Source organism: Sus scrofa, chromosome 9, assembly GCF_054392235.1.
Source record: "Sus scrofa isolate SSC_HxYL_T2T_F1_AM1 chromosome 9, Sscrofa_HxYL_maternal_Yorkshire_Landrace_v2.0, whole genome shotgun sequence".
Taxonomy (NCBI): domain Eukaryota; kingdom Metazoa; phylum Chordata; class Mammalia; order Artiodactyla; family Suidae; genus Sus; species Sus scrofa.
The window spans coordinates 107,126,139-107,151,243 of record NC_139391.1 but is presented as its reverse complement, the minus strand read 5'-3'; the positions used below and the strand labels follow the sequence as shown (position 1 = coordinate 107,151,243).

Here is a 25,105-nt window from a genome sequence, read left to right as displayed (position 1 = left end):
AATATTCTCTTGTATAATTTTCTTTACTCATTAATCTATTGGTGGACATTTGGGTTGCTTTCATTTCTTGGCTGTTGTGAATAGTGTTGCTGTGAACATGGGTATGCAAACATACTTTCACTTTTTTTTTGGATATGTAGTCAGAAGTGAGATTGCTGGATCATACAATAGTTCTATTTTCAATTTTTTTGAGGAACTTCCATGCTGTTTTTTTTTTAACTTTTTTATTACTCAATGAATTTATTACATTTATAGTTGTACAATGATCATAACAATCCAATTTTATAGGATTTCCATCCCACAACCCCAGTGCATCCCTCCTCCCCTCAAACTATCTCCTTTGGAAACCGTAAGTTTTTCAAAGTCTGTGAGTCAGTATCTGTTCTGCAAAGTTCAGTCTGTCCTTTTTTCAGATTCCATAGGTCAGTGAAAGCATTTGATGTTGGTGTCTCATTGTATGACTAACTTCACTTAGCATGATAATTTCTAGGTCCATCCATGTTGCTAAAAATGCCAGTATTTCGTTCCTTTTAATGGCTGAGCAATATTCCATTGTGTATATGTACCTCATCTTCTTTAGCCACTCCTCTGTTGATGGGCATTTAGGTTGTTTCCATGTCTTGGCTATTGAAAATAGTGCTGCAATGAATATCAGAGTACATGTGTCTGTTCAATAAATGGTGCTGGGAAAACTGGACAGCCACATGTAAAAGAATGAAATTAGAACACTCCCTAACACCATACACAAAAGTAAACTCAAAATGCATTAAAGACCTAGATATAAGACCAGACACTATGAAACTCTTAGATGAAAACATAGGCCATACTGTTTTCTGTAGTGGTTGTACTACTTCACCATTGCACTAACAACGCACAAGAGTTCCAGTTTTTCCACATCATTGTCAACACTTAATATTTTCTGTTTTGTTGATAGTAGCCGTCATAATGAATATAAAATTATATTTCATTATGGCTTTAATTTGCATTTCACTGATGATTAGTGATATGAATGTCTTTTCATATGCTTCTTGGCCATCTGTATACCATCCATGGAGAAATGTTGTTCAAGTCCTTTGCCCATTTTAATTGAGGTATTTGATATTTTGTTGTTACATTTTAGGAGTTTTTAATGTGTTCTAGATATTAACCCCTTATCAGATATATAGTTTGCAAATATTTTCTCCCATTCCATAGGTTGCTTTTTCACTTGATTGTATCCTTCAATGCACAAAAGTTTTTAAGTTTGATGTAGCCCATTTGTGTATTTTTGCTTTTGTTTCCTTTGCTTTAGGTATCATAATCGAATAAAACATTGCTAAGTTTAATGTCATGAAATTTAGCCCTACGTTTCTTCTAGGTTTTACTTTTAGCCTTTAATCCACTTTGACTTAATTTTTTTTTTTTTTTTTTTTTTGGTCTTTTGTCTTTTCTGGGGCCACACCTGCAGCACATGTAGGTTCCCAAGCTAGGGCTCTAATCAGAGCGGTAGCTGCCAGTCTATGCCACAGCCACAGCAACACAGGATCTGAGCCACATCTGTGACCTACACCACAGCTCATGGCAACGCCAGATCCCCAACCTACTGAGCAAGACGAAGGATCGAACCCGAAACCTCGTGGTTCCTAGTTGGATTCATTAACCACTGAGCCACAATGGCAACTCCACTTTGAGTTAATTTTTGTATGTACTGAAAGGGTCCATCTTCATTATTTTGCATGTAGATATCCATTTTTTTCCCCACACAAGTTTTTGAAGAGGCTGTCCTTGCCCTATTTAATGCTCTAAGTATTCTTGTCAAAGATTATTTGACCATATATGTAAGGGTTTATTTCAGGACTCTATTCTGTTTCATTGGTCTGTTTGTCTTTATACCAGTACTATACCATTTTGATTACCATAGCTTTGTAATGTGTTTTGAAATCAGAAAGTGTGACTTCTCCAATTTTTTCTTCTTGTACAAAATTATTTTGGCTACTTGGGGTCCCTCAGGATTCCATATGAATTTCAGGATGAAATTTTCCATTTTTGCAAGAAATGCCATTGGAATTTTGTTAGCAATTGCAATGAGTATATAGATTGCTTTGGGTCTAGACATTTTTATAATATTAAGTCTTCCAATCCATTAACATGGATTTCCATTTGTCTGTGTGTATGAATCTGTATACATACACACAATGTATACATGCACACACACAATGTTTTGTATATTATAACAGTTTTAATCATGTCACTTTTGTCATTTATGGTTCCATTTCTTGTAAGTGATTTTTCTCATTATGTTTCATATTTTCCTTTTTATTTGCATGCCTGCAAATTTTTGTTTGGATGCCAGACATTATGAATTCTGTTTTTTTTTTTTGGAGCTGGCTTTTCTCTGTATTCTTTTTGGGGCTTGGGGGTGCACACCCATGACATATAGAGGTTCCCAGGCTAGGGGTCAAATTGGAGCTGTAGCCACTGGCCTACACCACGGCAATAGCAAGACCAGATCTGAGCTGTGTCTGCAACCTCTGCCACAGCTTACGGCAACACTGGATCTCCAACCCACTGAATGAAGCCAGGGATCAAACCCGCAACCTCATGGATACTAGTCAGATTTGTTTTCACTGAGCCAGGACAGGAACTCCTTCTTTGTATTCTTTAAATATTTTGACCTTGTTCTGGGACACAGTTCAGTTACTTAGAAACAATTCTCAAAGGCATGCTTTTTCTGTTTTGTTAGATGAGACCTGAGCATCTTTTAGAACAAGGCTAATTTTAACCTTATTACTGGGGTACTACCCTTTGGAATAATCTGACTGTTGCCTATTATAAGATTTCTCCACTCTGGCTGTGAACTCTTACCATTCCTTTGTGAACTTTGGTAATTGTTATGCTTGCACCTTTCTGGTGGTTGTATCCCTCTTTTTAGGTATTTTATCTACATACCTGTGCTGATCAATACTCACATGCAGACTTGGGGAGAATTCTCTGCAAAGCACCAGTTTTGTGCTGCTCTCTCCTCTCTGGTGCTTTGCCGTGAGAACTCTAGTTGCCTTGGTGTCCTTGAACACTCAATTCTGTCTTCTCAACGTGAGGAAACTGTCATACTCTAGTTTTCAGAAACTACAGGCAGTACACTTAGGCAATTATAGGGTTCACTTCCTTGTTTCCTCTTTCAGAGATTATTGTCTTGCACAGTCTGTTGTCCAATGTCTGAAAATATTTCACATATTTTGCACATTTTTTTTTTTTAGTTTTAAAAGTGGAAGGATTGGAGTTCCCATCATGCTCAGTGGTAATGGTAATGAGTCCGACTGATATCCACGAGGATGTGGGTTCAGTCCCTGGCCTCACTCAGTGGGTTAAGGATCCGGCATAGCCATGAGCTGTGGTGTAGGTTGCAGATATGGCTCAGATCTGGGATTACTGGGGCTGTGGTGTTGGCCAGCAGCTACAGCTCCGATTTGACCCCTAGCCTGGAAAATTCCATATGCCATGGATGTGGCCCTAAAAAGACAAAACAAAATTACAAAAAAAGTAAATAAAAGTGGAAGGATTAATATAGTCTTTGATACTCTTTCATGGTTAGAAGTAGAAGCACCTGTGTATTAAGTTTTAAAGTTAATACTTTAAATGTAAAATACATAAAGTTCCATTTTGGGTATTGTTTTAATTAAATCCCATGATTCTAGAATGTATTAGCTTTGCATAGCAAGAAGCAAAGTATACCATATTTTTCGACTGGATAAATGTGTTTATGTTCAGCTTCCTCAGCCATTCCTGTTTCATTTGAAACAGATGTGGGAAGGTATGATGAGTTTAAAGGTAAGCAACTAATTATATTTTCTTCTTCTTTAAACCCAGTTTTTTGTTGACACACAAAAAAATGTAAGAGTAAAGAATGTGATTATTACTAGGGCAATTAATGAGAAGTGTGTATTTCTTGAATGGTATAATAATTCAGAGTTTATCATCATTGGAAAATATTTGCAACAAAAACTAAAAATACTGCTATGATCCAAAAATACCTTTTATATTTCGAGTGGTCAGTGTAACTTAACCTTGAAAATAGTAGGTATTAAGGACTGTTAAAAATCTCTGTAAAGGAAATGGGCTTAAGATATTAGAAAAGTATGATCAAATATGTCTGTTCATTGATCATAGGCAACTGAAATGGCCTTTTTCTTTTGATGGAGGTGAATTATGCACATTGGTAAAATCAAAACATGGGGTCTGTTTTCTTGTGTCTCCCTGTACTTTAACTGCAGCCATCCTAAATGAGAAAATAAACTTAATTATAAAAAGAAGGCTTTATGGGGAGTTCCCTCTTGGCTCAGTGGGTTAAGGATCTGTCTTTGCTGCTATGACTCGGGTTTGATCTCTGGCCCAGAAACACCTGTATGCTGTGGATATGGCCAAAAAAAAAAATTCTCATCACAAGGAGAAAATTATGTAACTATGTGAGGTGATGGATGTTAACTAAGCTTCTTGTGGTAATCATTTTGTAGTATTTACATATATCAAATAATTATATTGTACAACTTAGGCAGTGTTGTATGTCAATGATATCTCACTAAAATTGGAGGAAGAAAGATGGTTGCCAAACGGTAATTTTTTTTTTCAGTTGACTAATTTCTTCAGTGTTTATTAGCTGGCTTCCTGCCACAAAGAAAGCTTCCTTTTATTTATTCGTTCATTTATCTCATATTAGTATAGACTCATTGACTCCTCTTTTATTCTTTTAGCAGTGTCCCTTTTTTTCTTTGAGCACTTTAACTTTGACCCAACAGGATGTCCCAGAGTCACCTCATACTGTCTCTGTGCCAGCCCTGGAATCAGACGTTTCTCTAAGGAGCCTTGATTTCTGTAAAATAACATTTAAAGGTTTGGTTGTTAGATGTTCCTATTGCTACTGAGGAATCAATGCTTCTAGGCACTCTTAGTGGATATAGCTAAGTCATTGTATATGTATAAGCATGTATCTATGTGGATGTGTGTAATATACCTTTATTTTTAGGAAGGATTATTGAGTTAATCATTGTCCTGGTTGCTAAAAATAAAAATTAAAAAAAAGGTGAACATATTCTTAGGCTACATGACCAAGTGATCATATCCATATTAGTAAAAGTTGTAAGTCCACTGTGTGTTGCATTCTTCAGACAAATAGTTTTTTTTTTTTTTTTTTCCTTTTTGGCCAACTAGATTCCAGGAATTATTTAGATCTTATCTGGTAAGGGAGATGACCTGGACGGTGAGAAATTCGAAAGGCATATTATATGAACAACAGTGGAAGAAGGAGCTTGGGAAGAGGAACAACAGTATATACTTAAAATATTCTTTGAAGGTAGAGGATGTGGTAAATTTTTTGCTCATTTAAAGTATATAACTAATACAAGGAAACTTAAAAGAGACAAAAATTAGTCTCTGCACAAAGAAAACTTTGAGGCAAACTCTCTTCTAATCGAGTGAGCTGCCTTGAAAAAAACCTCAAACTCAGTTATTACCTCTCTCCAATCAGAGGAAAAGTGCCCATTTTCACATAGTTAATATGTGCTGTGAGAAATTGGAACTACTCGAGAGGTGTCTCAATGTGCCATATTCAGTGGCTTAGTTAATTGTATATCTCATGAGATGCATCATGAGGAAAGGGTTCTTTATTAAATAAGCGTAAGAAATAATGTGTACATAGTTTCCTCTGGAGTATTGATAGTATACCGCAACATAGTGCAGGCCCTGGAAAGTCCACAAGTAAGAAACCATGTCTGACTTTTTCTCATCTAGTGGATTTAAGGTACAGGTTAGATTAGAGTTATAATCTGCATATATAATAGTCATTATATACACAAACCAAAATGTTTTGAAGTGATCACCAAGTGATTGAGTGAAGACAGAGATGATGTCAAGGACTGAGTTCAGGCAGAAGAGAAGAGCAGCGAAGAAACTGAGGAGTTAGTCAGAGAGTTAGGAGCAAACCCAAGGGAGTGGTTTCTTAGGAGCTAAGTGAATAGTGTTCCAAGAAAAGGGAATATAATCAACTGTCATATACTGCTGCTAAGATGAGAACTGAGACCCTGAAGTCACTGGTGTCCTTAGAGCTTTTAGTGGAGTGTATGGAGTAAAGGCATGATTAGATTGAAGAAGAAGTAGAAAAATTGGGAGAGTGCAATTTTGATGTAAGAGGGAGAAGAGAAATGGAATGGTTGCATTTGTTAAGCACATGCTGCCCTATACAGTCATCCTTTATATCCACAGTCATATAGTCATACCCACAGGGATTAGTTCTAGGACCACCCTCCCCCACCCCCACTGTGGATACCAAAATCCACAGGTGACTAAGCCTGTTATATAAAATGGCATAGTACTATATAGTTGAAGAGATTAGGGAACAGTAAAAAGAATGAGTTATGCATAGTTGGGCTCATGATTACAGTTAAATAGAGTTGTAGTATTTTTAGAAAAGTACTTTGCTCTGTGGTATAGATTTTTTTTTTTTTTTTTTTTTTTTTTTTAAGGACTGCACCGCGTCATATGGAAGTTCTGGGCTAGAGGTCGAATCAGAGCTGTGATTGCCAGCCTGCACCACAGCCACAGCAATGTGGGATCCGAACCCCATCTGCAACCTACACCACAGCTCACAGCAATGACGGATCCTTAACCCACTAAGCAAGGCCAGGGATCAAAATCAAACCTGCATCCTCATGGATACTGGTTAGATTCATTTCCGCAGAGCCACATGGGAACTCTTCTGTGGTCTAGATTTGAATGGGCTAGAAATTGAAGTACTGGTTTCCTGATTTATAGCTAATTCCCTCAAATTAGAAGAATATTGTATAGTGTAGTCACATTGTAGTGGCTGACACGTTGTGTTGCATTCCTGTATTTCCAGGCAGTTTAGGCCAGTTGGCTTGGTAGTTAGTACTAATATGAAGCAAAGCCCCCAAACTTCATTTTTATTAACCCTGAATTAATGATCTGGACATATTAATAATGGTGTTACATGGAATAGTGGTATTTGATAACTATGTTTATCATTTTAAAAATGGCTCAGTTTCCAAGAATAGTACACTTGTCCTTTAAGAAGTTATCTGGTATATTTAAAGCCGTATGTCCTAATTTTAAATTGGCCACTGTAATTATCAGGGAAGAAAATCCAGGGAACACAATTGACTTCGTATTTCTGCTTCACCACTAAACCTTTATCTACCTTCTTAGAACTAATACCAAGCCTTCCATATATGTGTGGGCTTTTGCTCTAGAGTTGTTAGATAACTGTGTTTAGTCTATCATTTTTTTTCCTGGGTTGAAATATTTAAATCTTAAATTACTCTTTGAGTAATTAAGTCCCTTGAGCATCACTGATTATATGTTCTCGCAATTTATTTTCCTATGATGATCTGGGCCTAGAAAAATCTAAAGTAACTTGTCAGTTAAGTCGGAACAAAGAGAAAACCATTTTAGAGGAGTTGTCACCAGGACTGGAAGGCAAGCATGAAAATATATTTAGTAACCCATAAAACTAGACTGTACGATACACATGTGGATGGCAGATTGGAGTGGGTAGGCAAGAGCTCATGTGTAGTTGCAGGTAGAGGTGATGGATGCTGCTGATTATAAAGGCAATGAATCTATGATTGAGTTGTAAAAGATGGGTCTTTTGTATAGTGTGCTGATTAAACTTTTTTGTTGTTGTAGCAGGGCTGCACCTCCAGCACATGGAAGTTTTCAGGCTTGGGGTCAAATCTGAGCTGCAGCTGCCAGCCTATGCTACAGCCACAGCAACACCAGATTGGAGCCATGTCTGTGACCTACACTGCAGCTCATGGCAACACAGACAGCTCCTTAACTCACTGAGCAAGGCCAGGGATCGAACCCACATCCTCATGGATACTAGTCAGTCAGGTTCATTACTGCTGAGCCGTCATGGGAACTCCTAAACTAATTTCTTAGGCAATAGGGAATCAGTAGAGATTTTTAAGGTGAAAAACATGATAAGGTCAGTATTTTAGAAAGATAAATGGTGAAAGTGAGGAAATAATAAGAGACTGTTAGAGTAGTCCTGGTAATAGATGATATGGGTTTGCACCAGGTTTGTAGTAGTAGGGCCAGGGAGGGGTTATATGAGAGGTGTCTTGGCAGTATGACAAATAGACTATATATTATATATTATTATTATATATTATTATAATATAATTATAATTATATAATTATTATATATTATATATATTATTTCTTTGTATTAATTGAGTAGTTCTTGTGTGCAGGTAAGAATTGGTGGTCGTGGGAAAGGGAAGGAGACAAGAAAGATTCTAGGGTTTCTTGCTTGAGTACCAAATTGAGTAGATATTAAAAGAGGGAGTAGATTAGAGGAGGGAAACACATTTTAGTTTTGTTTTCGCTGTAGGTATCTGTAACAGGTTCACAAAAGAGCTTAAGCTGGGTTCTGTGTTTTCTGTTTGGTATCTTAAATTTATAAAAAGAATTGAAACTGGGTGTCTTCCTTTTACTTCCTTCTGCTAGAAATAACAGAAGTAAAAGTGCAGCTGTTGTTAGTTTAGAATCCTATTTTAGAATATTTAAATTTTTCTTTTTAGTTGAGTCAGTAACCTAAAAGATTATCATTGGTACTTAAAAAAATAAATGTGGGAGTTCCTTTTGTGGTGCGGTGGGTTAGGGATCCCAAGTTGTCTCTGTGGTGGCACGGGTTTGATGGCCAGCCCAGTGCAGTGGATTATGGATCCAGAGTTGCCTCAGCTGCAGTGTAGGTCACAGCAGTGGCTCAGATTTGATCCCTGACCTAGGAACTTCCATATGTCTTGGTTGTGGCTGAAAAAGAAAAAAAGTTGAAATAGTAAATTTAGGGATTTTTGAGAAAAGATGAAGTAGAATCACAGAATTTTCCTTCACTAAAGTGAAAAAAGGAAAAAGTTGGTAGGGGGAGGAGAGGGCAAAAAAATATAATAGAAGTGAACAAAAAAGTGGCATGTGCAGCCTTATGCCAAATACTTTTAAAAGTGGAGGCCAAGGAAAGAATCAGAAGATATGGAGTACATATGCAAAAGCTTTTATTTCCAGCTCCATATCCCAAAAGCTAGAGTAAGGAAAGATGAGGCCTGCAAAACATGAAGTATTCTCACAATACTCCCCAGGAAAGCAGATCAAAGAGATGATGAGTAGGGAGCAAAAAGCCAAGGAAGAGTCCTTGAGAAGACCCCACATACTAATGCTGAGCCTCGCAGTCAAGGAGCATTGCCATTTTGAAATGTACTCCGGTTAAGGGCCAGAGCCAAAGCCCTTGAAGGTAGGATAGCCCTCTGACCAGAGGCATGGAGCCTGGTACAGGATACTTGATGGTGTTTCAGCAGTGGCTAAACTCAGTCTAAACTTAGCTTTTTCTTTTTCCATTTCCTGCATTGATGAGTTATAGAAAAGTAGATTAAAAGCAGTATTTGGTTCTCAAACTGAAGTGTGTGTGTGTTTGCAAATATGTCCAGAGAAACTAAAATGGTCCCAGCTAAGGTAAAAAGGATCTTGAGGTTGTCAAGGAGTATCTACCTATTGGATATCAGAATAAATAGGAGCTCAGTGTAGCAAATCCCATGTTAAACATGATTGAGATTTCTTTTAAAATTTACTTTGTTTTTTTCTGTATTTTGATTTAAAAAATTTTTTTGTTTGTCTTTTTAGGGCCACACCTCGGCATATGGATATTCCCAGGCTAGGGGTCGAATGGGAGCTGTAGCCGCTGGCCTACACCACAGCCACAGAATGCCAGATCTGAGCCACATCTGTGACCAACACCACAGCTCACGGCAACGCCGGATACTAGTCAGATTCGTGTCTGCTGAGCCACGATGGTAACTACAAATTTTTTATTTTTTTTTAATGGCATGGCAGCTCTACAAACATGCTACAGGAAAAAAATAAATGAAACAAATGACTATGAAAAGACTGTAAAGCTATCCTACCTAAGAATTAACTTGTATCCTTGGGGCAGAGACTCCAACAAATGGAACAGTGAAAGATTTCATAAATATCATATAAGAATATATGAAATAAAAAGTACATTTACAGTTGTCAGGAAAAAAATTAAAGAAATGATTAAAATTGACTACACCCTAGTAGTTACCAACATCAGAAATAAGAGAATTATTTTGGCATCCTGGCGAAAAAGAAAACTTGACCTGTATAAAGGGGGAGGGGTGAATCTAGCTGACTGCCAACCTCTCAGTTACCCACAATTCCAAAAGACAACTGCACAATGTTTACAAGGTTTTGATGGCAAAAAAAAAAAAAAAAAAAAAAAAAAGTTTGAATCAAACGTATTATGTACAGCACTCTCAGATTTGGTTGGCTAAAACTACAAGAATTTATAATCTTGACTATAAGAAGTATGGAGATGGGCAATCCAGAACTGATAGGGTGGCTTCGCCAGCCAACCCAGATTGCTTCCTTTTGATTAATACACTTGGCTTCTGGTTTCAAGGTCACTGTTCATGGTGGTCTGCTGGAGCTCTGGCATTAAAACAACTTTCTAGGGAGCAGGAAATGGAAGGGGGAAAGGGGACGGGGCTTTCTCCAACTAGTGAGATTCTTTTAAGGGACCTAACTTGGAAGTTCCATCTAACACTTCTGTTTGTGTCCGGACAAAGAACATAGTCACAGCCACACCTAGTTTAGGAAAGATCACAAAATGTTTGCAAAAGGAAGAGGACAGTGGAATAATGGGAGTCAGTTAGCAATCTCTGATGATTTTTTTTTTAACATGTGTCCTCTTCTTTATCATCCATTTTTTCTCATTTCACTTCGACTTGTGTCTCCTCCACTCCGTTTGTTTATTTATTTATTATTTTTAAGGCTGAACCTGGGACATATGGAAGTTCCCAGTCTAGAGGTCAAATTGGAGCTGCAGCTGTCAGCCTATACCACAGCCACAGCAACACTGTGTCTGAGCCACAACTGCAGCCTACGCTGCAACTTGCAACAATACCAGATTCTTAACCTACTGAGTGAGGCCAGGGATCGAACCCACATCCTCGTGGACACTATGTTGGGTTCTTAACCCATGGAGCCACATTGGGAACTCCCTCTACTCCATTTAAATTGCTCCTCCCAGGGTCGTTCTAACCTCTGTTTTGTTAAATCTAATGATCTTTTAACAGCCTACTCAATCCTTTGTAAAAGACTCTCCTCTTTTGGGTTCTCTGACATCATACTTACCTGCTTTCTTTTTACTCATTTTCTGTCCTTGGCCTCACTTATTTCACTTGTCTGAATAGTGGTAAACTTGAGGCTGAACCTTTTCCTTCTCTAGTTATATTCTTTTTAGTTGATGTGTCAGTCACATGGCTTTATTGAAGTTATCTCTGAAAGGCACAGATCTGAAGTATACTTTGGTTTAGTTTTGACAAATGAATACACCTATGTAACTCAACTCTGATTTTAAATATTGATGATGTGTTCATGGCTTCTAAACTCATATCTCTATCCCTCAGCTTTATCCTGAGCTTAGTCTCAAGTATCTAAGTACTTGTTTGATGTCTTTATTTTTATGTCTAGTAGCTGTTGTCACCATAAGAGTTCTAAAACTTTTTTTTGTATTTTTCTCTCATAAACTTTTTTTTTTTTTAATATGGGTCCATTTCAGAAAATGGTTCGAAGCAAAAACCTAGATTCTTCTACCTAATCACTTCCCGTACCCTCTTCTATTCTAGCCTATTCCTAGATCTTGTTAATTTTACTGGTAAATAAAATTCAAAACTGCCCACTTAGTGCCATCCCTACTGCTTGTACCTGAGCTCAGTATATTGACCTCTTCTGCATGGAACTAAGATTTTGTTAACTAGCCTTGCTGTTTCCACTCTGGGCTCTTCAGTCCAGTCTCTTCTCTATACAGCTCTCAGAGTGGTCTTTGCAAATTAGATCACCAGGGCTTTGTTGGAATCACTTCAGTAACTTCCTGTCTTTATAATAAAAGTATTTGCTCTGTTGTCTACAACCCTGTGTCTCCTACCTCCCTTTCATGCTTCATCTTGAACCACTGTCATCTGTGTCCATTACACTTGTATCATGCTAGCTTCCTTTCTGCTCCTTAAAAATTCTAAGCTCATTCCCACCTCAAGGTCTTTGTGTTTACTCTTCCCACTCCTCAGAATGTTTCCCCTCAATGCTTAGCCTAGCAGGCTGTTCTCATTGTTTAGATCACAATTTACATATCATGTCAGAGAGTATTTTTTTGGCTATCTTTCCCAAAAGTACCCCACTCCATCCCAATTATATATCCCAGTTTATTTCCTTCATAGCACCACCTCAGTACAAATTAATTTAGTTTGCTGTTCATTTGTCTCTTTGCAGTGTAAGTTTCATCACAGTAGGGATGTTGTTTCTTAAGTACTGTTGTGTCCTTATTGCCTACAGCAGTGTAATTGTTCAGTAAATAAATATTTTTATTAAATGATCAGATATTGGCTGAAACATCTCTAAAGTACTGTTTTTCAAATTCATGGTATTTTTTTTGTCGTCGTCTTTTTTTTTTTTTTTTTTTTTTTTTTTTTAAAGGGCCGAATGTGCGACACACGGAAGTTCCCAGGCTAGGGATTTAATCAGAGCTGCAGCCACCAGCCACAGCAATGCTGGATCCAAGCCGTGTCTGCAACCTACACCACAGCTCAAGGCAAAGCCAGATTCTTAACACTCTGAGCGAGGTCAGGGATTGAACCCAAGTTCTCATAGACACTAGTCGGGTTTGTTACCACTGAGCCACAACGGGACCTGCCATAGTATTTTTGATGGAGGTATATTTAGTTAGCAGATTTTAATCTTTAAATCATTTTGAAGATCTGCTAAATCTCTAAACCCTTTAAATATAATTTCATGCATTATTACTTTGGTATAAAGTACATGGAACAACACTAATTTAGTTATTTTCTAGAGGTGTCTAGTAACATATCTACATTTGAGTGGAGTCTAAATGATTGACGATAAAAATTTCTTGTGAGTAAATGAAGTTAAACCATTTAGATTGTATTTCATTATTGGTTTTTCCAAGTGTCAAAACAGTCAGAACAAGAATCACTTATCCAATCCACTATCAATTAAGTATTTGAGGGACCTTTTAAGTATTAAAAAAAAAAGCCCAGAGGAATGCTACTAGTAGAGATTTTGTGGGTACATGCTAAAGTTAAGAAACTCTGAAATTTAAAAAGTTGCTTTAAAGGGCATGAGGGTAGCTTGGTTGTACATATTAGGAAGTTCTACAGTGAACTTTATGGGTATCAAAGTTATAACTCTAGAGATTCTCTTAGATTTTGCAATAACATGTTTTTGTAAATGCAGATTTAGAAGTTACTTGCCTATAATTTTTCTTCTTAGATAAGGTGTTATCCTCTAGCCCAGGATATACAAACTACCCCTTGGTTCCATGAAGGAAAATAAAGATTATAAATATTCCTTTTACAAACTGGTATAATAGAAAATGTATATCTCTTATATCTCATTTTGCATTTGTTTTTTCTATTCCAAGGTTGAAAACAACTAGACTTGGCAGGTTTGACTTTTACTCCTTTTCATTGTACTTGATACATCTGCACATTGTTATATATTGGTTGATTGAGTGATATGGTAATAAATAAACCAGGCCTATTAATTATACTTCGCAATAGTTTCGTACCTTTTAGTATTAGGAAGGAGTATGTTTCTATGCATATTGGGATAATGCAGGAGTTGGACAGATGGCATTTTTAATTCTGGCTGAAAATTGTCACTCTCTGTCTGGCACTACAAAAATGAAGTCACTAGCCACTGCAATCACTGACCTTCCACCCACCCTGAAAGGAGTTCAGGGTGAGGATCAGGAGTGAGGCACTCTGTGCTCCCAGAAAAACTGGCAGTACAGGCCTTCAGATAAATATTTTCAGAAGATTTACGAACCCAGTTTCTTGTATCTTCTCATATCTAGAAAAGCACTAAAATCATTAACGAAGACATCTGCTCCTCGTGACTAGCAGCAACCTTCTTGTGACTAGCAGCAGCCTCTGCCAAAATATGTGCTTAATTGCACGTATCTCTCCCTCTTCACTAAAATTGCATATATGCTGGTCTTAAGGAACAGTCCTCAGAACTCTCTGAAAGGCTGTCTTCTAGGCTGTAGTCCTCATTTTGCCCCAAGTAGAACTTAACTCAGAGCTCTCATGTTGTGCTTTTTTTTTTTCCTTTTCCTTCTGGTTGAAGGGCCCTAAAATTCATTCATCTGTGATGGTGCTTTGGTTGGCAACTGTTTAATTTGGTTTGTAAACATTTGTGTTTAATACATATAAAAAGCTATAGGGGAGTTCAGAAATAAAGACATTGGGCTTCTGTCAAAGAACTTTTGGATAGGGGTTGGGTACACAGTGGCACATACGGAAAAGTATACGACAGTCTATACAAAACTGTAATGGGAGCACACAACAGGATGAGAGATATTTAATGGTGGAATTTGGGAGAAACTTGTAGAGAAAGTAGAATTTAGGAAGTCGTCTTGAAATCTTCCTTGTTTTGGAAAGAGAAGAAGTGTTAATTTTGGCACAGAGGTAGAAAAGTATAGGAGATGTGGTTTGATTGAAACAGATGTGTGAGAAGATGGTGAGGAATATCGTTGGGTAAGTAAGTTAGTGTGAGATTTTAGGGCGTTTAAATACAATTCTGAGTGTATTGGTTGTTGAATAGCGTAATACTATCAGGGCCAGAGGAAATTTACATAAACTATCTTTTAAAAACCCTTTTTCATTTTGTCTAACAGTTTCTTCCATGTTAAATTACATATACATATCACTGATTTGACGAATACTACGTTGTTTGAGTGTGTTAGTAAAGGAATTCAGAGGAACTCCTTATTGGAATTATTTAACCTTTATTTAGTTGTGGCATATTTGACTGAAAAACTGAGGCCCTGAGAACTCAGTAACTAATTCAAAAGTACGTAGCTCTTAGTGTCAGAACTTGGATCTAGAACTCAATTCTCCTGAGGTTCAGTCATTGCTTTATCTTTGCTCTGATTTCCTTTTCCAAGTTTTATTTTTTTAATTTTTTAATTTTTATTTTATTTTTCTGCTTTTTTAGGGCCGTACTCATGGCATATGGAAGTTTCCAGGCTAGGAGTCTAATTGGAGCTACAGCTGCTGGCCTACACCACAGCGATAGCAACACAGGATCCAAGCTGCATCTGTGACCTACACCACAGCTCATGGCAATGGTGGATCCTTAACCCATTGAGTGAGGCCAGGGATTGAACCCACAACCTCATGGTTCCTAGGTGGATTCATTTCTGCTGTGCCACAGTGGGAACTCCCTTTTCTGAGTTGTATAATGTGCTAGGTACTTCCATGAGACTCAAAGGAAGAAAGATGCCTCTTTTTTTCTTTAAGAGTGTTTACATATGAATGAATGGCACATGTGACTCTACTATTTATTGCCTATTTATTTAAATAACAGATTTATCAGTACAAACCAGTGCTGGAAGAAACATCTAACTTCAACATTTTTTAAGTCCAAATAAATAGTTAGAGGAAGCTTCATCTTAGAGGAAGTAGGATTTGAACTAATCTAGAAGGATGGATGAATGGGGAAAAGGAATGGGAATTATAGCATCAGCAGATTGTCAGAGGTGAGCATAAATTATTTCTGAGCATAGTGAAAGTCATACTGGAATAGAGAAATTTGTTTTAGGATAAAACATCCCCTAACATAGGGAATGGTTAAAAACTTCTTTGGCTGTATTTATACAAAGAATACTCCTGGGTATTTGATAGTGAGATTCTATAAAAGCAGACTTAACATACCATCTCTTTGTAGTCATCCTTTCCCTTCATCCTGGTCTTTGACATTGTAAATGCATTTTGTATAGACCTTGCCATAGTAAAGAATAATTTCAGATGTTTTGACAAGGTGTGATGATTAAAGCATCATCAGGGAGAGAATTCGCTCCGAGTAACTATCTAAGGCAATATTTAAATGTCATGCCTGCTGTTAGCTCTTTGTTTTCCCAACTGGATTATTGTTATATCTTAATACTACTATCAGATCATTTGATCAAAAAAGATTAAGATCATATGTTGAAGGAGCCCAGCAAGCTTAAAATTCTAACTTTTCGGTGAATTAACTTTAGTGTCATAAGTTACCATTAAAAATTACTTAACATGAACTATTATGATAAAAGAGACTATAAACCTATATTCCTGGACTGTCAGAATCAAGGAAGTTGGAAAAGCTTTCTAAGTAATCTTTGTTATTCATGAAACCATTTGTTGATTTATTATTTCTTGTTTATACTCATGTTTCTTTGAGTGTGCCTTGTCAGTCTGATTCAGAAACCTATCTTAGTATGCTGTAAAACCTGTTTTAAAAATAGATATGAGCCACTCAGTGTCACTGAAAGGTTGTTGACACAATGGAAAAACTGTTAAGTGAGTTTGTGGAGCAAAACTTAGTGTTTCCTGAAGACAGGTTGTGTTTCTTTTTTTAAACAAAATTGATTGAAATTTTATTTCTGTAGATCCAAATAAATATAATTAAAATACTTAGAACATTTTATATACTTAATAAATAACATTATATATTATATAACTAATTATAGTCCATTCTTGGAATTTTTTTGCCTTCAATTTTTTTTTAATTAAAGTATAGTTGATTTACAATGTTGTGCTGAAATTTATTTCTTAGTGTAGCTTGTTGTAAACCAAAATATATCAAAAAAATCTTTCAGATCATTTAATTTGAACCAGGTAACGTTTTGTTCACTTTTTAGAAGCTTTTTCTAAAAAAAAAAAAAAAAAAAAAAAAAAAAAAAAAAAAAAAAAAACTCTTTATATGTGACCGTTTAAGTATTCCCCAAATATATTAAATATCTCATACATTTAATAGATTGAGTGAATTAAAAATCTTTTCACATTTTGTATGTAAAATGCTTGTTATTTACACTCCCTGGGGATTAGAAAAGAAGATCTTTATTTTGGTAGATAATCTGGAATTTTTGTTAGTAAAGATTGGCTGAGGTTAAAGGACAGTAAATTGAAAATTTGATATTCTCATACTTTTTGTACCTTTTGTGTGTGTGTGCTTTTTAGAGCTGCACTTGAGGCATGTGGAAGTTCCCAGACTAGGGGTCAGATTGGAGCTGCAGCAGCCACCTGCCACAGCCACAGCTATGTCAGATCCAAGCCTACGCTATAGTTCACAGCAATGCTGATCCTTAATCCACTGAGCGAGGCCAGGGATCAAACCTGCATCCTCGTGGATAGTAGTTGGATTTGTTTCCACTGTGCCACAACAAGGACTCCCTTAGAGTATTTTTTATAGTTTGCATTTGGCAGGGTGGGGACAGGAGTGGGGCAAAAGAGAGTTATAACCAATTTGGAAAACATACACAACTGTTTTGACAGGCAGTTATAATGAAGGTATAGTGTTGTAATGAATAGTCTGTTGGCAGAATCAAGGGAAAACTTATAGGACAAAATGTGGTTAAAGTTAATGAATTACCCCCAGAGGCCTCCAGGACAGAAAAACAGAAATGGGAGATTTTAAGTCAGTAACAACAAACTTCCCCCAAAAACCCTGATGTGAGAAATGAAGGTAGCCACATCTGACTTGAGAATCTTCAGAGGAGGTGAACTTTGAAATCTGTAAATAATCAATATGTATGTTGTTGAGAATTCACTTTGTGATCTTATAATGAAGTAGCTAATTTTATTTTAAATGTCAACAAAAACTGATGGCATATTTTCCTTCTCCAAACTGTTTGCCATGTTTAAAAAAGGAAATATAAATACTTCTCAGTTCCTGAGTTGGGGAATTTTTAAATACAGAATAGTAAAGTAGGAGTTCCCTCATGGTGCAGCGGAGGTTGCTGTTTTGTGCAGATTTGATCCCTGGCTTGAAAAAAAAAGTTAATAATAATTATAATTTAGCATCTGTATGTACTAATTTTTGGCACACATTTTATATGTGGTATCTTATTTATCAGTCTCAAAACCCTGTAAGATACAGTTTACTCCTGTTTTATAAGTGAAAGAAACTAGGTCATAGAGACTAAGTTATTTCTTACATTCTACATATTGGGTGAGCCAATATTTGAATCCAGGTCTTTTGACTCTATGCTGATTATCTTTCAATGATGCCAGGGAATTAATGAGGATTTTGAAAATGTAATTTGCTTGAATTTGATCAGTTATTAAAGATGCAATCTGTGTCTTAGGAAAGGTAGTAAAATAACCTTTGGTCTATAACACTGTCAAAAATAAAAGCAGTAAGTAAATTTCTCCATAAATTTTAGAGGCTGATCTGAATATTCGAACCTGCTGATAATTTCATTATATTCAGATCCTTATATGCTCCCAAGAATGGTGTATAAAATCTCTTGTATTTTGTTTACTCTGAGTTAACTGTAGTGTTAGCATGTCTGCAGTTGCAGCTTTGCATGTATTTGAATCAGTTCTACAAGATGGTCTGCTGCCCACATTTCCTTGAGATGCTGTTTGGCCTTGGATGATCCTAATTTGTAATGAGTTCTGGGGCCAGTATCTGAATTTAAACCTGTTGAGGCACATCTTTAACACCATACCAGAGGCGCCCTCCATGCTGGCTGGGGTGGTACTATAACTAGAAAAATATTCAAGTTAACTGGAATCAGTCTGGAATTAATTCTCTCTAGGGCTAAGATGCTCATGAAATATTTTGTGGTAAATTTCTAGTTATTAGCATACTCCGATAACTGGGAAATCCTTAATATTTATTATTCCTGTGTAATTAATGTTAGTTTAGTATTGATTGTAGTTCAACTTTGTTTTTACTGAGTGTCAGGGAAAATTAAATGTGATTATAAATTTTGGCATTGCTGTCAAGCTATCCTTTAGCAGTAGTAATTGACACTAGTTCCTAGATAGAAACTAAAGCAAAACTGATCTGTTACTGAGTGAATGGATTGACTCCTTTCATATATGGATTTATAAATGAAATTTCCAGTCTATCCTGGGAAATTCTGCAGTTTATTTAAAAGACTTACTTAAAAAAAAAAAAAGACAGTTCAGCTATTTTTAAGAAAACTCAAGTGTAATATTCATGTAGAAAGATCCTGCTTTTATTATGGCAACTGATTTTTGTTTACTTAAGAGAACCTGTTACTAAAATAGTAATGAGGAAGGGTGTAATATAAGAATAGTCATACACCCCTTGCTCTGCAAGTAACCAGAGTGCTATGTATGCATGTTGTTAAGTGTCCTTTTAGAAGGTAGAAATAAAGGCCTTTGTGTTGTTTTCTCTGTTACACAGCCTAAAATGAGGAATGTATGATTTCGGTGGGATAAATGGCGTCCAAAGTCACAGATGCTATAGTCTGGTATCAAAAGAAGGTAAGTTGATAGTCAAAGCTTTTTACCTTTTAAATGTTTTTATTCTGAAAATGCATGCTTTTTATTATATGATGAATTTATGTCAAACATTATCTAAAATAATGACAAATAGATTTTAGAATCTTTGGATGGGGGAGGGTATTTTTATTCTTGTGCTGATTTTACTTTTACAAAAGAAAGATGGTGCTTAAAAATGTTTTTTCTTTATGTTTTATTCCACATTATCATAGATTAATTATTTTCAGCTAAAATATAAACACATTTCCAGGAGTATTAATATAATTAGCATTTTATGAAAGCAGTAAGTTTTTCTGACAATTTCTTTTAAAAAGCTTAGCAGACCTTTCGTAATTTTATATTATTTTATATTGGGGGAAACTAGTTTTAATCTGTTTCTTATAAGTTACAATTCAACAGCTGAATCTTTTCAGTAAAATAAACCTTTGGGGACTGTATTTTCCAAAGTGAAATACTAAAATGCTTATTTTGATGTTTTAGAAATAGTCATCATAACTACTTAACTAGCTGTGTCATCCTGTATGTTTCAAACTAAGCTCTACCATGTAGTGTTTCCTTTAAAAAGTAAAAGTTCTGATGCCTTAAACATTTTTTTTTTACTCCTAAAGAGTGATTTTTACACTCTTTAAAATGTATTGTTATATGCGGAAACTTAGATTTTTAGTTTATATAGTGTATTGTGTTTTTCACATTTTAAAACATTTTTGATGCCTTATTCATTAGGTCTCTGTTAACAAAAAATAATTATATATTTAAAGCTTTTCCTGTGTATGGGGAAAAATCAGACAATTTAAAAATTTTAGTTGAATTGGTAATAAGTGTAATTAGAACACTTTAAAGAGGAGTTACTGTTGTGGTGCTGTGGAAACAAATCTGACTAGTATCCATGAGGATGCAAGTTTGATTCCTGCCCTTGTTTAGTGGGTTGAGGATCAGGCATTGTCTTGAGCTGTGGTATAGGTTGCAGATATGGCTCAAATCCCACGTGGTTGTAGCTGTGGCATAGGCTGGCAGCTTGTAGCTGTGATTCAGCGCCTAGATGTGAACTTCCATATGCCATGGGTACGGCTCTAAAAAGCAAAAACAAAAACAAAAAAAAACAAAAACACTTTTAAAATTAGACAAACCTAAGAGTATGGTATATCTTTGGATGTGTTGTTTCTTTTCTGGGTAAAACATAACCACAGATATTCAGTATCACATTTTTCATGTAAAGTACTGAATTGGGGGTATTGCTGTTGATCATACTATTAATTCAATCTTTTGTGGTTATATATTACTGTCATCTTTAAAATTTTCAATCAACCTAAAGCTGAATTAATAAAACTAATTTTTCTCTATAGATCTTTGAAAGCTTTTCTTGTAATTTCTATTTCTGAGAGTTAGTAATGTTTATTTAAACATTTTGTCTACAGGACTTTTTTTTTTTTTTTTTTTTTTTTTTTGTCTTTTTGTCTTTTTAGGGCCACACCCACGGCATATGGAGGTTCCCAGGCTAGGGGTCTAATTGGAGCTGTTGCCGCCGGCCTACACCACAGCCATAGCAATACCAGATCCTTAACCCACTGAGCAGGGCCAGGGGTTGAACATGCAACCTCATGGTTCTTAGTCAGATTCGTTTCTGCTGTCCACAAGGTGAACTCCTGGGACTTTTTGTTTAAACATTTTGAACTTCGTTGAAGATCATTTGTAGAATGTACTAAACTGAGATTGGAGAGTTTGAAATATACTCATTTTTAGTTAGCACAGTAACACTCTTCTTATTTTGGGGGGGCACACCTGTGACATATGGAGGTTCCCAGGCTATGGGTCGAATCAGAGCTGTAGCTGCCAGCCTGTGCCACAGCAACAGCAATTAATTGTCACTAAATAGTTATATAGCAGTTTGAGTGATAAATGTTATTTAGAATCCACTCAAAAGGTAGTGGGCAAGGGGCCTTTACATTTTCTTGGTTATTTCAGTGTGGATGGTATTTGTTTATTTCTGACTGTGTGGTAAGGATTTAGGTTTTTTATGATTTCTCTCCAGCCCCCCTCCTCCATCCTCCCAGTGAGTGCAAATTTTGGTTAAATCAGTTTAAGGGCTTATATTTGTGTATCCATTGTTTAGAGCTGTGTCATATAATGTTCTGTGATAATATTTCCTGACTGTGCAACAGTTTTTATTTTTTGCTTGGTTTTTCTAGTTCTCCTAAACCTCTGACCAAACTGAAAAACTTTTGTTGTGGTCAGTTGCATTTAGATATTCTACCAGCTTCTTTTTTCTTTCTTGAGAATGACTTTACTACAACTCTTTGTCCCCGTGCTCTCTTCTTCAATGGATTGTTCTTAAGTCATGCCTCTCATCTTCCACCTCAGTATTTCCTCCTGAGAGTTCTCTTCACTGCTTTTAGGTCATATAGATTTGTTTTCCTCCTAACTATGTGCTTATTTTAAAAGTCTTTTCATACAACCACTATGGGAAACAGTATGGAGAGGCCTCAGAAAGCTAAATATAGAACTACCATATGACCCAGCAATCCCACTCTTGGGCATATATCTGGACAAAACTTTCCTTGAAAAAGACATGTGCACATGTATGTTCATTGCAGCACTATTCACAATAGCCAAGACATGGAAACAACCTACATGTCCATCCACAGATGAACGGATTAAGACCATGTGATATACATATATGCAATGGAATACTACTCAGCCATAAAAAAGAACAAAATGATACCATTTGCAGCAACATGGCTGGAACTAGAGACTCTTAATACTAAGTGAAGTAAGTCAGAAAGAGAAAGACAAATACCATATGTTATCACTTTTATCTGGACTCTAATACATGGCATAAATGAACCTTTCCACACAAAAGAAACTCATGGACACAGAGAACAGACATGTGGTTGACAAGGGGAAGGGAGTGGGATGGACTGAGAATCTGGGGTTAATAGATGGAAAGTATTGCCTTTGGAGTGGATAAGCAGTGAGATCCTGCTTTTTAGCACTGGGAACTATAGTCACTTAGGATGGAGCATGATGGAGGATAATGTGAGGAAAAGAATGTAGATATGTATGTGTGACTTTGTCACTTTGCTGTACAGTAGAAAATTGACAGAACAATGTAAACCAACTAAATGGAAAAAATAAAAATCATTAAAAAAAAATAAAAGTCCTTTCAGAGGTGTTTATGTCAGTGAAAAGAAGCCTTGAGTACTGAAGCTGATACTGCTGATTATTTGACCATGGGCAAATAATTTCATTTCTTTGAGTCTCACTTATCACTTCTCTCTGTTAACTAGATAATGTTTCTCAGCCCCTTTTCTTTCATGCATTTCTTTGAAATTGTGATCATATTTCCAAAATTTCCAGGTTCTTATTTTTAGAAAAGTAACAAACACAAAATTTCACATCTGATTCGAACCCCAGGTTAGGAAGTCCTAGATGAGGTGATTTTAAAAGTTTTACTGGTTCGGGGTTTTTTTGGCACCTCAGTGGCCTGTGGAAGTTCCTGGGCCAAGGATCAAACTCAGGCCACAGCAGTGACAATGCCAGCTCCTTAACCAACTAGACCACCAGGGAATTCTAGAGGTTTTAATGTTTTAACATTATTTTGTTTTGTGACTATCATTCGGTAGTAGATCATATTAGGAGAGAATGAGGTTATGTTTTCAGGAGATGAATATATAAGAGCAAGGTGGCCCAGTTAAAACCCTAAATTTTAAAGGGGGAAAAAAGCACTAGCAACACCATATGGAAATACAAAACTGTATGTAAAACAGTGAACTTAGCTAATGGAACCAAAGAACAACTATATGATATAGATCTTGGTCATTGCCTTACGTAGTCAACAGCAAGCAAGAAAACTTGAATGAATATGTTTAATAGCCTCTAAATATGAGCCAACAATGGAATTCATTTAGTAATTTAAATGAGAAACTAGCCTAAGTATCATGAACTTGATTGATAACTGCTGTCAACTATTAATAGTTGGGAACTTTGAATTCTCTACCATTTAATAAAGTTCAGTTGTGTGTAACTTGCATGTGTGTGAGTGTGTGTGTGTGCATGCGCGCACTACATACATATGTGGAACATTTCAGAGTGATAATTTGCCCAAGGTTATACAGATCGTTGAGAAGTATTAGGTCTCAGCTTTTAATTCTTAAACCCTGTGCTGTTATTTACTGTAAAGATTTTCCTTCCTGGATCAGTTGCAATTCATTTGCAAGTAAGACACATCCAAATCAGATTATCTTTAGCGAAACAAGGGACATTTATTGGCTTTCAAGCTAAATTTATCTCTATAATAGATACTCAGAAAACCAGATTATAATTTATTATATATATTTTATATTTACATATGTATTTACAAACTGAACAACTGCTTGTGTTCAGGATTGCTTGTATCCAGTTTATATAACAGGACTCAAATAAATAAACAGGATGCTATCAGCTTTATAAAACCTTTCTGCTCTCTTTGAGTCACAGCCTGCCGCCTTTGAGAGTGTGCCTTTGAGAATGACCACTGTTTGAGGCAGTATATCCTAGTGGTGACAAAAACAAAGGTTTTGGGCTTGGAAAGCAGAGGCTTGGATCCTTGTTCTTGAAAGCCTGTATTATTTTGGACAAGTTGCTTCTCTGAATTTTACTTTTTTCATGTGTATTAACACTGTATTTTATTTTTACTCAAGAGGAATCATTGATGGTATACATAAAGTGTTAGCAAAGCGTTCTACATAGGGTAAACCTTCAATAAATGAGAGTTATTTCCATTATTATTACATTTGCCAGAGAAATAACTCCCCAAACTTAGTGCTTTATTTCATGAATTCTAAAAACACTCATGAGGTTAAAAAGATCCTTACTTGTAAATGAGAAACCTAAAATGTCAGACTTCTAATATCCAGTTTTAGAACATTGGATATTTCATTGATGTCTGTTTTCTACCATTCACACGACAAAACCATGATTAAGTGTAGTTTATAAACCTCAACTTGCTTTGCTTCACTGTTCATGTTTTCCGCCATTTCCTTTTCAGTGTCACTTACATGCCCAAAATAAGACTTTTTCTAGCAGAAATAGATTAGTTTAGTTACTAAACCTAAGATTTTTTTCTCCCCCTTTTTGATCGTGAAGTTCTTAAAAACTTTCCATTCTCACTCTCTCTCCAGTTTGAGTATCTGTTAAATAAATAATTTGAATTTTATTTACAAGGAAGAAAGAAGTAATAGTTAGGACAGTTTGACTTTAGAGATCATTTAGTTCCTGTTAAACTTGCTGCTTTACAGATAAGAAACCTGATGCCTGTAGATCTCATGACTTGATCATAGTCATGAATTAATGATAAAACCAAAACTCAGGTCTGTTGACTTTTATGCCACTCTTTGTTCTGTACTCAGGTTGCTTTGAAAAACATACCAAAAACACTTTTATAAAATTTGTTTAATTTGACAGGTTTTTTTTTTTTGACTATGTAAAAGAGCTCTTCATTTAATTGGTAGATAAACCTTAATGAAGAATGTTTAGGCATTCCCGTCATGGCTCAGCAGTAATGAACCTTACTAGTACCCATGAGAACTTGGGTTCAATCCCAGGCCTCACTCAGTGGGTTAAGGATCCAGTATGGCCGTGAGCTGTGATGTAGGTTCCAGACAAGACTTGGATCCCGCGTTGCTGTGTCTGTGGTGTAGGCCGACAGTTGCAGCTCCGATTGAAGCCCTAGCCTGGGAACTTACATATGC

The 25,105-nt window shown here is 36.1% G+C and overlaps 1 protein-coding gene across 4 annotated transcripts in view; it reads left to right on the top strand.

The window, feature by feature from the left end:
- Positions 1-25,105, top strand: part of PHTF2 (putative homeodomain transcription factor 2) — a 127,433-nt gene that overhangs the window by 9,880 nt on the left and 92,448 nt on the right. For all 4 annotated transcript variants that reach the window (XM_084977348.1, XM_084977345.1, XM_084977347.1 and 1 more), the window contains exon 2: positions 19,282-19,361. Coding sequence is in view for 1 of the 4 variants with exons in the window: in XM_005667703.4 (XP_005667760.2) it covers positions 19,317-19,361 (45 nt within the window). In the remaining 3 variants the exon portion in view is untranslated. The remainder of the gene's footprint in view (positions 1-19,281; positions 19,362-25,105) is intronic.